Below are 16430 nucleotides of genomic sequence, written 5' to 3' on the forward strand. Positions count from 1 at the left end.
GAGCCATGTTGCCGCAGTACAACTGTGGCGGCTGGTCGGCTAGCGGTTAAAAATATGCATATGCTGAAAATAGGCCAATGCTACATCAGCTTGGTTGTTTCCATAATATTATTAACTCAATGTGCAGGGTGTTAGGGTGCAGGGTGCACTGGAAAAATCAACACAGCTAACCTTAGGCTTACCTTAAAGTAGGATATAGCACAGGATAAGGCAGTCTGGTGAATGTAGGATATAGCACAGGATAAGGCAATCTGGTGTATGTAGGATATAGCACAGGGTAAAGCAGTCTGGTGCGTGTAGGATATAGCACAGGGTAAAGCAATCTGATGTATGTAGGATATTGCACAGGGTAAGACAGTCTGATGTATGTAGTATATAGCACAGGGTAAAGCAATCTGGTGTATGTAGGATATAGCACAGGGTAAAGCAGTCTGGTGTATGTAGGATATAGCACAGGGTAAAGCAGTCTGGTTTATGTAGGATATAGCACAAGGTAAAGCAGTCTAATGTATGTAGGATATAGCACGGGGTAAAGCAGTCTGGTGTATGTAGAATATAGCACAAGGTAAAGCAGTCTGGTGTATGTAGGATATAGGACAGGGTAAAGCAGTCTGGTGTATGTAGGATATAGCACAAGGTAAAGCAATCTGGTGTATGTAGGATATAACACAGGGTAAAGCAGTCTGGTGTATGTAGGATATAACACCGGGTAAAGCAGTCTGGTGTATGTAGGATATAGTACAAGGTAAAGCAGTCTGGTGTATGTAGGATATAGTACAAGGTAAAGCAGTCTGGTGTATGTAGGATATAGTACAAGGTAAAGCAGTCTGGTGTATGTAGGATATAGTACAATGTAAAGCAGTCTGGTGTATGTAGGATATAGTACAAGGTAAAGCAGTCTGGTGTAGGTAGCATAAAAGCACAGAGTACAGCAGTGTGGTTTGTGAAACATAAAGCACATGGCACAGCACTATAATGTATGTAATGTATTGTACAGGGGTCCAAGCCATGTAACAGAACAAAGGTAGAACTTTTACTTCATTTTGGATACAGAGGAGATAGAATAGAACACCTGAAAGTTTTTATTGCTCCTGTTAGGTAGACTTACCTTATTTGTTAAGTTTAAAATTACCCTTGAAAGTAAAAGAAAATTACAAATTTTGGGGTGACCAGAACAAGAAAGGAAAAAAAAATCTTCTAATGGGTACACTGCTTACAATGGAGGGATTTCATCTATCCATGGGACAGGAAGTGAAGGGAAATCTTCCCAATGGGGCACACATGTATTTTTTTTCTTTAAAATGGTCAGGGGTCATAATCCTCCCTTTCTCTATCCATAATAAAAAATAATCCTCCCTTTCTCTATCCATAATAAAAACACAAGTTTTGTCTTTAGTTATACTTTAACAGAGGCAGTCATAACCAACAGCTGCAGCAGAAGACATTAGACTTCCACTGATCAGCAAACAGAGCTGACTTCCTTGGATGGAGAAAACCCAGTGAGCTCTGCCCTGCCTTCAGCCTGGACTTTTCCCACTTACAGTATCCGCCTCACCCAAAATGGCTGCCGCACTTTAGCGTGGGTTTGTAGACACTGACGAGAGCGGCCATATTATTGAAGACCAAGGTGAATAGAAACTCTCGGGGACCCGCAGGTGCATTTATAGTAGTTGCCTTTCTCGAGTAGTTTCCGCGCATGCGTCTCTTTCAGAAAGTTGGTCTTCTGGACTTTGCAAGCTGCAGCCAGGGATTCAAAGCGACCTTCATCTCCCACACTGGGAGGAGGACTATGAGGAGGACATTCCTGTCACTCACATAACACAGGTATGGCAGCAGTGGGCACACAGCACTGTACGTGTCCTGCACTCTGTGATAACACTCAGATTGTGCTGTACCTTGTCACCTAGCACAATGTTCATTGATCCCTGTCGCCTCCCGTCTACTGGTCCGTACATAGAGACCTGTCCTCCTCATAGACGGGTCAGTATTATATTTAGTGTGCACAGTCCTCTATATACAGTATGTATGATATATACAGGCAGTGTGAGGAGCGCAGAAGAGAAAACAAAATCAAAGAGCCCTCAGCAAAAAATACATAATGTTTAGTGTGGATGCCTTAGTACACTGATATACATTACCAAAGGTTGATGCACATACATCAGCGACCGATCACGGAGGGGATGGCGCACGCCGAGGATTGGTCACGGAGGGGATGGCGCATGCCGAGGATTGGTCACGGAGGGGATTGCGCACGCCGGGGACTGGTCACAGAGGGGATTGCGCATGCCGGGGACCGGTCACGGAGGGGATGGCGCACGCCAGGGACCGGTCACGGAGGGGATGGCGCACGCCGGGGACCGGTCACGGAGGGGATTGCGCACGCCGGGGACCGGTCATGGAGGGGATTGTGCACGCCAGGGACCGGTCACGGAGGGGATTGCGCACGCCGGGGACCGGTCACGGAGGGGATTGCGCACGCCGGGAACAGGTCACGGAGGGGATTGCGCACGCCGGGAACCGGTCACGGAGGGGATTGCGCACGCCGGGGACCGGTCACGGAGGGGATGGCGCACAGTCACAGGAGGGATGGCGCACACTGGAGACCGGTCACGGAGGGATGGCGCACACTGAGGATTGGTTATGGAAGGGATGGCGCACACTGGGGACCGGTCACGGAGGGGATGGCGCACACTGGGGACCAGTCACGGAGGGGATGGCGCACACTGGGGACCAGTCACGGAGGGGATGGCGCACACTGGGGACCAGTCACGGAGGGGATGGCGCACACTGGGGACCGGTCACGGAGGGGATGGCACACACTGGGGACCGGTCACGGAAGGGATGGCGCACACTGGGGACAGTCACGGAGGGGATGGCGCACACTGGGGACCGGTCACGGAGGGGATGGCGCACACTGGGGACCGGTCACGGAGGGGATGGCGCACAGTCACAGGAGGGATGGCACACACTGGAGACTGGTCACGGAGGGGATGGCGCACACTGAGGATTGGTTATGGAAGGGATGGCGCACACTGGGAACCGGTCACGGAGGGGATGGCGCACACTGGGGACAGTCAAGGAGGGGATGGCGCACACTGGGGACCGGTCACGGAGGGGATAGCGCACAGTCGCAAGAGGGATGGCACACACTGGAGACCGGTCACGGAGGGGATGGCGCACACTGAGGATTGGTTATGGAAGGGATGGCGCACACTGGGGACTGGTCACGGAGGGGATGGCGCACACTGGGGACCGGTCACGGAAGGGATGGCGCACACTGGGGACAGTCATGGAGGGGATGGCGCACACTGGGGACCGGTCACGGAGGGGATGGCGCACAGTCACAGGAGGGATGGCGAACACTGGGGACAGTCATGGAGGGGATGGCGCACACTGGAGACCAGTCACGGAGGGGATGGCGCACACTGAGGATTGGTTATGGAAGGGATGGCGCACACTGGGGACCGGTCACGGAGGGGATGGCGCACACCGGGGATCGGTCACGGAGGGGATGGCGCACACTGGGGACCGGTCACGGAGGGGATGGCGCACACTGGGGACCGGTCACGGAGGGGATGGCGCACACTGGGGACCGGTCACGGAAGGGATGGCGCACACTGGGGACAGTCACGGAGGGGATGGCGCACACTGGGGACCGGTCACGGAGGGGATGGCGCACAGTCACAGGAGGGATGGCGCACACTGGAGACTGGTCATGGAGGGGATGGCGCACACTGAGGATTGGTTATGGAAGGGATGGCGCACACTGGGAACCGGTCACGGAGGGGATGGCGCACACTGGGGACTGGTCACGGAAGGGATGGCGCACACTGGGGACAGTCAAGGAGGGGATGGCGCACACTGGGGACCGGTCACGGAGGGGATGGCGCACACTGAGGATTGGTTATGGAAGGGATGGCGCACACTGGGGACCGGTCACGGAGGGGATGGCGCACACGGGGGATCGGTCACGGAGGGGATGGCGCACACGGGGGATCGGTCACAGAGGGGATGGCGCACACCGGGGATCGGTCACGGAGGGGATGGCGCACACCGGGGATCGGTCACGGAGGGGATGGTGCACACCGGGGATCGGTCACGGAGGGGATGGCGCACACCGGGGATCGACCACGGAGGGGATGGCGCACACCGGGGATCGACCACGGAGGGGATGGCGCACACCGGGGATCGACCACGGAGGGGATGGCGCACACTGGGGACCGGTCACGGAAGGGATGGCGCACACTGGGGACAGTCAAGGAGGGGATGGCGCACACTGGGGACCGGTCACGGAGGGGATGGCGCACAGTCACAGGAGGGATGGCGCACACTGGAGACCAGTCACGGAGGGGATGGCGCACACTGAGGATTGGTTATGGAAGGGATGGCGCACACTGGGGACCGGTCACGGAGGGGATGGCGCACACTGGGGACCGGTCACGGAAGGGATGGCGCACACTGGGGACAGTCATGGAGGGGATGGCGCACACTGGTACTGGTCACGGAGGGGATGGCGCACAGTCACAGGAGGGATGGCGCACACTGGAGACCGGTCACGGAGGGGATGGCGCACACTGAGGATTGGTTATGGAAGGGATGGCGCACACTGGGGACCGGTCACGGAGGGGATGGCGCACACCGGGGATCGGTCACGGAGGGGATGGCGCACACTGGGGATCGGTCACGGAAGGGATGGTGCACACTGGGGACAGTCACGGAGGGGATGGCGCACATTGGGGACCGTTTACGGAGGGGATGGCACACTGTCACAGGAGGGATGGCGCACACTGGAGACCGGTCACGGAGGGATGGCGCACACTGAGGATTGGTTATGGAAGGGATGGCGCACACTGGGGACCGGTCACGGAGGGGATGACGTACACTGGGGACCTGTCACGGAAGGGAGGGCGCACACTGGGAACAGTCAGGGAGGGGATGGCACACACTGGGGACCGGTCACGGAGGGGATGGCGCACACTGGAGACCGGTCACGGAGGGGATAGCGCACACTGAGGATTGGTTATGGAAGGGATGGCGCACACTGGGGACCGGTCACGGAGGGGATGGCGCACACCGGGGATCGGTCACAGAGGGGATGGCGCACACCGGGGATCGGTCACGGAGGGGATGGCGCACACCGGGGATCGGTCACGGAGGGGATGGCGCACACCGGGGATCGGTCACGGAGGGGATGGCGCACACCGGGGATCGGTCACGGAGGGGATGGCGCACACCGGGGATCGGTCACGGAGGGGATGGCGCACACCGGGGATCGGTCACGGAGGGGATGGCGCACACCGGGGATCGGTCACGGAGGGAATGGCGCACACCGGGGATCGGTCACGGAGGGAATGGCGCACACCGGGGATCGGTCACGGAGGGGATGGCGCACACCGGGGATCGGTCACGGAGGGGATGGCGCACACCGGGGTTCGGTCACGGAGGGGATGGCGCACACTGGGGACCGGTCACGAAAGGGATGGCGCACACTGGGGACAGTCACGGAGGGGATGGCGCACATTGGGGACCGGTCACGGAGGGGATGGCGCACAGTCACAGGAGGGATGGCGCACACTGGAGACCGGTCACGGAGGGGATGGCGCACACTGAGGATTGGTTATGGAAGGGATGGCGCACACTGGGGACCGGTCACGGAGGGGATGGCGCACACTGGGGACCGGTCACGGAGGGGATGGCGCACACTGGGGACCGGTCACGGAGCGGATGGCGCACAGTCACAGGAGGGATGGCGCACACTGGAGACCGGTCAAGGAGGGGATGGCGCACACTGAGGATTGGTTATGGAAGGGATGGCGCACACTGGGGACCGGTCACGGAGGGGATGGCGCACACCGGGGATCGGCCACGGAGGGGATGGCGCACACTGGGGACCAGTCACGGAAGGGATGGCGCACACTGGGGACAGTCACGGAGGGGATGGTGCACATTGGGGACCGGTCACGGAGGGGATGGCGCACACTGGAGACCGGTCACGGAGGGGATGGCGCACACTGAGGATTGGTTATGGAAGGGATGGCACACACTGGGGACCGGTCACGGAAGGGATGGCGCACACTGGGGACAGTCACAGAGGGGATGGCGCACACTGGGGACCGGTCACGGAGGGGATGGCGCACAGTCACAGGAGGGATGGCGCACACTGGAGACCGGTCAAGGAGGGGATGGCGCACACTGAGGATTGGTTATGGAAGGGATGGTGCACACTGGGGACCGGTCACGGAGGGGATGGCGCACACCGGGGATCGGTCACGGAGGGGATGGCGCACACCAGGGATCGGTCACGGAGGGGATGGCGCACACCGGGAATCGGTCACGGAGGGGATGGCGCACACAGGGGATTGGTCCCGTAGGGGGTGGCGCACACCGGGGATCGGTCAGGGAAGGGGTGGCGCACACCGGGGACTGATTACTTTTGCTGAATTTACTAAACCAGTTTCTGGTTGCTGAACATGCTTATATCCTATTTTAGGACCTTGCTGGTACAGAGAAACCTCCATTACCTGTAAAGTATGAAGATAAATAGAATTGTCTTGGCGTCAAGGCCAGGTAAGTGTTCTTGTTTTGTTCTTCATTACTGTAGAATCCAAGGCATGAAATACCATTTTCAAAATATTGAAAATAAAGGAATATACACATTGTGAATGTTATAGGTGGCTGCATTCTGACACTGCTCTTCAATGTACCCTCCTTTTCCCTGCTATCCTCCAAGGCCTCATACACACTGGAGTGGAAAGAAGCACCCAGAAGAGTTTGGAGTGTGACAGGCTGTGCTATGACTGTGTGTGTGTACCTACATGTACAGCTGTGTCTAGTTACAATGATCAAAACAAGAGATTCCTGAATTGGGGTCAGTTTAGCCATGTCTGAACAGAGCTGAATGCATGTAAATGCCGGTATTGCGTTTAGATGAATTTAAAAATAATAGGTGATTGTGAAAAAAAAAGACACATTTGCTGTGCGTCGTTTGCCACCTCTTCTTCCCCTTGTGGATCGTTGTGTCTCATGACTAAAGCGAACCCTATTTGCCAGAGATAAGGCCCTAGTAAGATATGTAGCCCCTGGAGTTGGCTTTGATGTCATATGTAAGTGACACAGAATGTTTAAACCCTCCCTTTCCAAGATCTCATTCACACAATATGTTCAGTGCCAGGCATCGTGGGAGGCCAACTTTTAGTGTACAGTACAAGCAAAATACCATGGTGCGTTTTCGATGTGGATCCAGCATAGAATGGGGAAAGTATATATGTCTTGATGCCCATTTTATTATAGTGAAGAATACAGTAGAGCTATCTTACATTTCTGAAGATTTTATTGGCAACCGATCTAATGCAAACAATAATTGCCCTGCAAGCTATTTTGTGGGTTTGTTGCAGTTTGTTTTCTATCTTAGATCTGAAGATGAAGTTTGCATGTTATGTGTGTCTGGATTCAGAGGCATACGGGAGATGCTTTCTTCAGAAATAAAAACATGCGTGTTTTTATATTATTATTTTTACAGGTATTTACAGTATATTGCACTGTCAATTTATGCATTACTTTACATTTATAAATTGTACGTTCACATCAGTCCCTGCCTTCATGCTCGGTTCACACTGCCGCTACTTGGATCTACTGTAACTTGTGAGACCCCAAGTTGCGTGACGTGGAATCCCATGTTAGTCAATGAGAGCTGTCTTAATTAGGACTACTGAAGTCGCTCCAACTTTAGGAAAGGTTCCTGTACTACTTTGAGGCTACTTCTATCCGACATGTGCCCATAGACTTTAATGGACTTTGAGCCTAGGTTCACATTGCTATGGGTTAGAAATCGTGCAAGTTCAATTCATTTTCAAATTAATGCGGTGCCACTCCGATTCCCAAACGTAGTTACACTTCCTCTACTACTTTTCGCCACTTTGGGGGGGCTGATTTGACAGACATCTATGTGGGTTCCTGCACAGATGTCTATAGAAATCGCCTCCCGAAAGTGGCAAAAGTAGTACAGGAAGTGGAACTATTTTTGGGAATTGGTGTGGCGCAACACTGATTCGGACGGTGCCATTGCCGCCAATTTGGCATGCGATTTGACATTGATAGGTCTATATATAATTTTTTTTTTTATTATTATTACATTATTAGATCCTGTATAAGGTTTTAGTGAAGTTTTACATATGTCAAAGCAAATCTGTAGCTACAGTAAAGTTACCAAAATGCTGTTTGTATGCCATATTAAGTACCTAAGATTACCTGGTACAGCTTTTCTGTTGAACCCCTTGGCACCCCCTGAAACCCAGGGCACTGTATTATGCAAATCTCAGTCAATCTATAGTTAGGGGTCTAGTACACTTTCTCCCACCTCCTACACTTCACTATAGGCCAATTGCTATGATTGACACCCTCACTGACCAGTAGTAAGGCACATAGTGTTGGGGAGAGTCAGAACTCTTGATCACAATGTTCAAAACGGCACTCGGTAAGAAAGCTGTTCCAGCACAGAGGAACCTGGCATACAAGTAGCGCACACATGACTTAAGGAGGAGCTCCACACTACCTTTCACAAATGAAAACTTAAATCCCTAACACTTTTGCCTGCTTACAAAATAAAAAACACATACTTACTAGTGCGAAAAAACTAAGAGGGTTGTCATGAAGTATCAACCTAATATACAAACTTGGGCAAGGAAGAGTGGATGGTGAAAAATATACAACATAAATTCTTTAACTGCCCAAGTACAAACTATTTACCTAAATGATGTTAATTAGATAAAATTAGGTGTGTTCCTCTGAATCAGGGTTAATGCATATAGAAAACTTTGGAGAGAAAAGAAGGGCTGATAGCACAGACGGGATTCTTCAAAGAGGAACAAAAACAGTTTTTTAGCAAAAAATAATTACTTTATTATAAATAATTCCACTATAGAAAAAAAATGTTTTAAAAGAAGAGATACCTCCACCACATGGATAAATAGACTGATAATGTTATCAGAACACGGATAGCAACGACAGGCTCACATTCATTCAAATCCAATCAAACAGATGCCAGCTTGGTAGCAGTTAATTTCTAGTAAGAGCGAAGATATGTCCACCAATAGTTTGAGTGTGATAAAGCTCAAAGATTAATACCAGTTCATTGAACCCAATGTTGTCCTACTTGCAGGCAAAGTTTTCCCTATTCCTATGACCTTGACCTTGGTAATGTCATTATCTCCTGGTCTTGCACAGAAATGGCTCAGGTCCCTGTCAGTAATATGCCACAGACCTTGTGGCATGTCTACGCATGCACAGGATTTTACCAAATGCCCCCTGGAGTTTCACAGATCGCCGGATGCAGTTTGTGAGATTTCGCTCATGTGCAAACATATCGTGGGGTCTCCATCATATCACTGGCAGGAATATGAGCTGTTTCTATGCATTGGCGAGGTCTGATTACATCATTATCACCTAGTTGAGTGTCAAAATAAAATGCAGAATTCTCCACAACACGTAGGACCGATTGTATGATGCTCTCTTAACCAGGAAACGATGGGGAGCCGGTGCCTGAGAACTTCCGCTTGGAAGAAGCTGAACTCTCTGAAGAGCTTAAAGATGGGCAAGTCTTGGCCAAAACCTTGTACATCTCTGTGGATCCTTATCTGGTGAGCACAAAACACTATTCTCTCTGTAGAACAAAAGACACTTTGCTGATATGATAAGCCGGCCATACATGGACCGAAATTCCTGCTGAACCAGCTTAATTTCAATCCATATTTGGGCAGGCTGAATGTACCCAAGTCGATCTTCTTGGGTACAACCAGCCTGTCTGATTTTTTTTTTTTTTTTCTTCATGCGATTACTGTTAGCCACTATAGTTGATAGCAGTAATATTGAATTCTGCCTGTCAAGAAGGCTCTCCTTGCCCCCTTGACGGCAGAACACTGAATGCATTTATGGGGGAATTGAGTGATTTTCTTTCCTTTTCAATGAACCTGTGGCTTGGAAAAAAGTAAACTTGAAATCATTTATTGTGCTAGTTTTTATTTTTTATTTTTTTTCAGCGATGTCGCATGAATGAGGAAACGGGGACAGATTACATGCAGCCATGGAAGGTTTCTGAAGTCCTTGACAGCGGTGGGATTGGAGTGATTGAACAAAGCAAAAACAGCCACCTCAAAGTTGGGGACATTGTCACGAGTTTTAACTGGCTTTGGCAGACTAAGTGCATTCTGGATGGCAACACTTTAAAAAAAGTAATACCATTTGGTATTTTTTTTTTTAAATAAGATTTTATTGAAAAAGAGAGTCAATGACGGAGTAATACAAATTCGCAAGGATAACAGAATTTTTTGCTGTAGATTACAGGTTAGATAAGTGCAATGATACGTCACATAGTAGTGCATGAATATAGTGCATTTTACAAGAATGGGTGAACGAAATATTCCCCTTCAGAGAGCAGGAGAAAGGGAGGGTTTAACTGGATGGATCCGAAAATAGCAAGGCATTATGCTAACCTTAGAAGGAAGCAGCGTCTAATGTACAGCATACATGAAACACTAAAAGAAAGAGAGGGAGGAAGGGAGGGGGGGGGGAGGGGGAGAAAGGACCCATGCCCAGTATGTCAGAGCACATGGGGGGGGTGAATCCAACAGAAGTGCGAACAGCCGTGGGGGGGGGGGGGGGGGTAGAACCCCGGTATGGGAAGGGGGGGTTTGAACCCCGGTATGGGGGGGGGGGGTTCAAAATCCGCAGTCCTGTTGACTAGAGCGATCAGGTTGTAGAAGAGGTTGATGTTGATAGGGGTCCATTGTAAAGGAAAGAGTGTTCTTCCAATTAGGCTCGTTCCTGGGGAGTGAGCTCCGAGGTCATAAACATATCCCATCTACTGTGGAAGCGCTGTTTGGCTTTCTCGTGAGCCAAATTTGTATTGAGTTTGTCCCGGAATAGGAGCTGCAGGAGATCTCTGCTGACTTGGGAAACAGAAGGTTTGGTGGTGGAGACCCAGTTGGCTAGAATGGCTCTCCTAGCAAGCAGGAGGCATATCAGGGCCCATTCCTTGCCCAAAGGAGTGGGAGTGGTTGACCAAGGGAGTAGTTTGGGGTCCCAGTGCCCGAAGATAAGGAGTAACGGGTCCTTTGGGAGTTTCAGCAGTGTAATCTCGAAGATGTAGGCCAGTATTTGGTCCCAAAAGGTGGAGATAAAAGAGCAAGTCCAATAACGGTGTGTGAGTGAGGGCTTTGGTTGGTGGCACAATGAAGACGAAGATGAGTGTGGTTGGGCTGATGGGATGAAGGGGATGTGTGCCCGATGGGCAATTTTCAACTGGGTTTCCCTCCAGGATTCATTTGGAACCAAGATGTATACTGAGTTGAGGCCTTGAAAGATCTTATCCACTATGTTGACGTCTGGGAAGTCTTTTGCCCAGTTGGATACTGAAGAGGATTCCAGAGGAGGTGTCGTTTTCAAAAGTAGTGGCTTGTAGATGTCGGAGATTTTGTAGGAGTCTTTTTGTAGGAGAGCCTTTATGAACGAAGATTTAAATTTTGCAGGTTCATTTTTGCATGTGTTTTGTAGAAAGCTGAGACATTGACCATAGTGGAAAGCGGATGTGTTGGGGAGAGAGAACTTGGTGGCCAGAAAGCGGAAAGATGGTGCACGACCAGACTCCAGGTCACAAAGGGAGGAGAAAGTAGTGAGACCTCTTTGCCGCCACGATTCATAAGGTTGGTGGTCTAAACCCGGGGTAAAATTTGGGTGACCCTGTATCTGTAGGAATCTAGATATGAAAGGAGATAATTTGAGACTTTTCCTTGCCTCCCTCCAGGCAATAGCATTATCTCGTAGCAAAAGGTTGTGTTGGAGTAGCGGCGGCAGTGATTTCCACTTACAGTGGAGAAGTGCTGTTAGGGAGTAAGGGTGAGTCATTTCAGATTCCAGTTGGTAGTTAGAGTAGCGGGATTTTTGGGTTATCCAGTCCAGGCCCACCCTCCAAAAGACAAGCTAGGTTATATGTTCTAAGATTGGGGAGACTAATACCTCCTTCGGTCCTGGGAAGATGAAGTTTTGAAAAGGCTATGTGTGGTCTTTTGTTTCACCAGATAAATTTGGATATCGCGGAATTAAGGATTTTAGAATCCTTGTGCCTTATGAGCAAGGGTATCGTCTGGAGGGGATACAGAAGGCGTGCGAAACTTGCCATTTTTACCAGGTGGCATCTTCCCAGGAGCGAGAGAGGCAGATCCATCCAGTTTTCTAATTCCTGAGTAATTTTGGCAAAGAGGGGGTGATAGTTGAGGTGGTAGGGAGAGGAAGGGAGTTTCCCTATTCTTACTCCTAGGTAGGTGATATGAGTTCTTGTGATCGTGAAAATTGAGTTTTGAGCCCAAGCTGGAGGTGGTAGGGAACCTGTGGGAAGTATCTCGCTCGTGGAGTAGTTTATACGTAATCCCGAGCATTTTCTGAATTGGTCAAAAGTGTATTTGATCGTGGGCATGTCTGAGGGTGGGTTAGCGGAGAAAATGAGGACATCATCTGCAAAGAGAGATATCTTCAATTCATGCTCCCCCAGTTTAATACCATGTAACGGGGCCACGTTTGATAGATATCTGGAGAGTGGCTCAAGAGCTATATTAAAAAGGAGTGGGGATAGGAGGCAGCCCTGTCTAGTGCTTTTATGAAGGCGAAACTCATCCAAGAGGAGACTGGCGGCTACCAATCTGGCTGCCGGAGATGCCTACATAGATCTGACTAGGTGGAGAAAAGGGCCAGAAAAGCCCATTTCCGTCAAAACCATGGAGAGCCATTCGAAACTAACGTTGTCAAAAGCCTTTTCGGCATCAAGGGTAATAATGGCAAAGTCACCGTGTGGGTTGCATTTAGCGTGTTCTAGTGCCATCATCACCTTTCTGATATTGATTGCTGCCGTTCTGCCTTGGACAAAGCCCAATTGGGCAGGATGTATCAGAAAAGGGATGATGGTGGCCAGTCTTGTGGCTACTATTTTTGAGAGAATTTTGGTTTAGAAGCGAGATGGGCCTGTATGAGCCAGGTTCTTGTGGATCCTTCCCTTTTTTTTCGAATAGTTTAACTATCGCCTGGTTGCCCGTGGGCAGATAGGGGCCGCCAGACTACATGTGTTGGTAGACATCTTTTAGAGTCGGTGCTAGAAGAGGGCCTAGGGATTTGTAAAATTCGCCTGTCAGGCCATTAGGGCCGGGGGCTTTAGAGGAGGCTAGGTTACGAATTGTGATATTTCCGTAAGAGAGATGGGATCGTTGAGGGTCTCTAGTTGGGAGGAGGATATTCGGGTCAGTTCCACTTTCTCGAGGAAGTCGCTCACCGTGGGCCTGTCAATAGGGTACGCCGCATAGAGCACAGAGTAGTAGCGCAGCATAGCCGCATTTATTCCTTTTTGCGTGGTCGTTACATTGCCGTCTGGGTCGCGTATGGAAGGGATAATAGTCGGGCGGTAGGGTCCCTTACACAGTCTGGCAAGAAGCTTGCCCGCCTTATTACCAAATTTACGGAGAGTGGCGTCAAAGCATGCTTTTTTGGTAGATTCCAGGGTGTCGGCCCAGGTTTCAAAAGACTGGCTACTTGCCAAGCCGTCCGGTTCTCAGGAGAGTCATGGGCATAGAGTGCCCATTGTGCATGATGTAGTCTGGAACTGGAAGTTTTGTAATTAAGATGGGCATTTTTTTTTTTTTTTGAAAGAGGATGCATAGGAGATAATGCGCCCTCTGAGGAGCGCTTTACCCATATCCCAGAACAGATTTGGGTTATCAGAGTGTGTCGCATTCGTTAGCGTGTAGTCTAGCCAGTCTTTTTCAATGTAAGCTTGGAAGTCAGCGTTGTGTTGGAGGTAGGATGGGAAGCGCCATATTTTAGGATTGGGGTGAATGTAAGGTGTTTCTAGAGTCGCAGAGATGGGTGCATGGTCCGAGATAGCTATGTCATGAATATCCGCTCCCGGGAGCAGGGGAACTAGGTAGTTTGAGCAGAATAGATGATCTATCCTTGTGAAGACGTTGTGTGGGTGGGAGTAAAAGGAGAATTCGCGATCGGTCGGGTGGTGTAGTCTCCAAATTTCATGGAGGCAAAGGGATTCCATCGTTGAAGCTAGGGTCGTGGGAGTGGTGGGGGCTGGAGGTGAGATGAGGTGCGGTGGCGATGACTTGTCGTCCAATGGGTGAATTGTGGAGTTAGTCACCTCCAACGATTTGGGGAAAGTGGGGATGGTGGAGGAGCCAGCTGGTTAATGCGCTGAAGAATTGCTTTGTGGGGCTGTTAGGAGCATAGACATTAGAAATTATAAGCTCTTTTGTCCCAATATGGACGCGAATGGAGAGAAGTCGGCCCTGGTGATCTGTGTCAGTAGATAGGATCTTGCAGGGAAAGTTCTTGTGTATGAGGATGAGTACTCCCGCTTTGCGTTTAATGGCATCGGAGCCCACCACCGTGCCCACCCAAAGTTTCCTCATCCGAAAAAAGTCGGGTGAGGAAAGGTGGGTTTCCTGCAGCAGAGCTATGTCGGCTTTAAGCCTTTTGAGGTGGCGAAGGACCTTCATTCTTTTGGAGGGGTAACAAAGCCCCTTCACATTCCATGAGACTATTTTCAGCATGGTGGGATTTTGATGGGGATATGTGCTTAGGTTACTAGTATTTTTAGGTTACGGGAGCCTGAGTGGGGCAAAAATGGAAATGCTGCGTTAAAAAAGGCAAGGTGGGCCTTCATTAAAGGGACAGCGGATGATGTCAAATCAAACGATGATACAATGGGGGAGGGAGGATAATAAGGTGGGGGGGGGGGGGGAGAGTGTTTGCCAGAAGTAAATAAGAACGAAACAGAGACAATCATTTACCAACTTCACTTTTTTCCGCATGGAGTTCACTGTGAAGACCAGCTCCCATAACCAAGCCTCGTGTCCGATGCAGATATTTCGGCCCTTCAGAGGGGAAAGGGTGTGCCATCAGTCAAGGCAGGGGATTCAGAGCGTGCAAAATGGTCTGCACAAGGAAACCATAGGGGAATTGCAAGTTCAAACATGTAGGAACAAACCAAACAGAGGAACCATTTAACATATTAGACACGGTTAACTAAAAAAGAATCAAAAATAGAGCAAAAACAATCCAATAGCCCTTTTACCCATGTCGGATACTACCTGAGGGGTGTGGACGGCCCAGGAGTGGGGGTCCAAGATCAATTCACCTTGCCCAGGTAGGAACGGGTAGTGTGGCTGGGCCTCAAATGGGGGAGTAAATTGAAAGAAACAAGTGGGTGGTGGAGCCCATCAACGTGTGGTTAAGCCGTGTTGGGCCAGTCCCGAGGCCCTAAAGCGCTTGGGAGAGTCTTTCTGCGGGCTCCTTTGGTCCAGGGCTCGGTTAACCAGAGCCGCTTTGGGTGTGGGGCTGAGATGGGGGCCCGAGCGTAGTGATTTCAGAAAGGATGTTGCCTCTTCTGGGTCTTGAAAGGAGAGTTGTTCGCCGTTGGGTGTTTTGATCCGCAGGACAGCCGGGAATGCCAGAGTGAACTTTAATTGTCTTTGGTGAAGTTCCGTGCAGATGTGTTGAAATGCCTTTCGTTTCTTGGAAACGTCTACTGAATAGTCGGCAAAAATCAAGATTTTGACTCCATCAATTTGGAGAGATCTGGACTGTTGGTATTGCTGTAATATGGAGGCTTTGTCCGAGTAATTCAGATATTTAGCGATTATCGGCCGTGGAGCTTTGCGTTCTGAGTTGAAAGCTCCCACGCGGTGTGCACGGTCCACTGTGAAGGGGTCCCCTAGACCCAGTGCTTCGGGGATGCGACGGGCACACAGCTCTGACAGAGCAGACTGGTGAAGCGATTCGGGGATTCCTACAAATCGCAGGTTGCTCCTCCTGGACCTATTTTCAAGGTCATCAAGCTTTTCCAGTACATATTTGTTAGTTCTGTCTTGGGCTTGTTCCAGAGACTGAGTCTGGTAGAGTTCTGCCTCAAGATTGGAAATGCGGTGTTCAGCCTTATTTAATCTGGAGGTATGCTCCCCTAACTGAGCTGGAATCTTCTGCATGCCTGTGCTGACAGCTTTCTCCACTGAGGCAGCAATCATAGGGGAGAAGAGAGCAGCTACAGCCTGGGCCAGGAGTTCTGTGTGATGGTCCTGCACTGGTGAAGGTACCAGGGGCTGCTGCATAAACAATGCTTGTGTAGGGCCAGATATTGCTGGAGGGGCAGGAGACTGTTGTAAAGGTGGTTCCCTTTGAGCGGTCTGTGAGGCTGCAAGGTCCCCTACCTCCATCTCAGGCGCTGTCTCCGCTGGCCGGAGCTGTGTAGGCCGAAGCCGGGGCCTCGATTTGCGGCTGGCCCGGCCGCGTGGTGGCGTTACCAGTGTCATGGGGAAGGCTGCCTGAGCTTTTTAGGGCAAAAACGCCGGTTTTATATGCCATTGTTGAGGCCGGGTTGCGGGAGCTAT

General features: G+C 50.7%; 1 protein-coding gene across 4 annotated transcripts in view; it reads left to right on the top strand.

The window, feature by feature from the left end:
• Positions 1 to 1631: 1631 nt before the first annotated feature.
• LOC143943056 (prostaglandin reductase 2-like) overlaps positions 1632 to 16430 on the top strand; it is a 40402-nt gene continuing 25603 nt past the window's right edge. For 2 of the 4 annotated variants that reach the window (XR_013264876.1, XM_077464553.1), the window contains exons 1-4: positions 1639 to 1824; positions 6491 to 6567; positions 9517 to 9635; positions 10035 to 10226. Coding sequence is in view for 3 of the 4 variants with exons in the window: in XM_077464553.1 (XP_077320679.1) it covers positions 6531 to 6567; positions 9517 to 9635; positions 10035 to 10226 (348 nt within the window). In the remaining variant the exon portion in view is untranslated. Of the gene's footprint in view, positions 1825 to 6490; positions 6568 to 9516; positions 9636 to 10034; positions 10227 to 16430 lie in introns of all 4 variants that reach the window. The other 2 variants (XM_077464554.1, XM_077464555.1) reach the window with 2 other exon arrangements.

The sequence above is a fragment of the Lithobates pipiens genome, unplaced genomic scaffold (genome assembly GCF_037356315.1).
Source record: "Lithobates pipiens isolate NorthernLeopardFrog02 unplaced genomic scaffold, aLitPip1_a1.2 Scaffold_30, whole genome shotgun sequence".
Classification (NCBI taxonomy): Eukaryota; Metazoa; Chordata; class Amphibia; order Anura; family Ranidae; genus Lithobates; species Lithobates pipiens.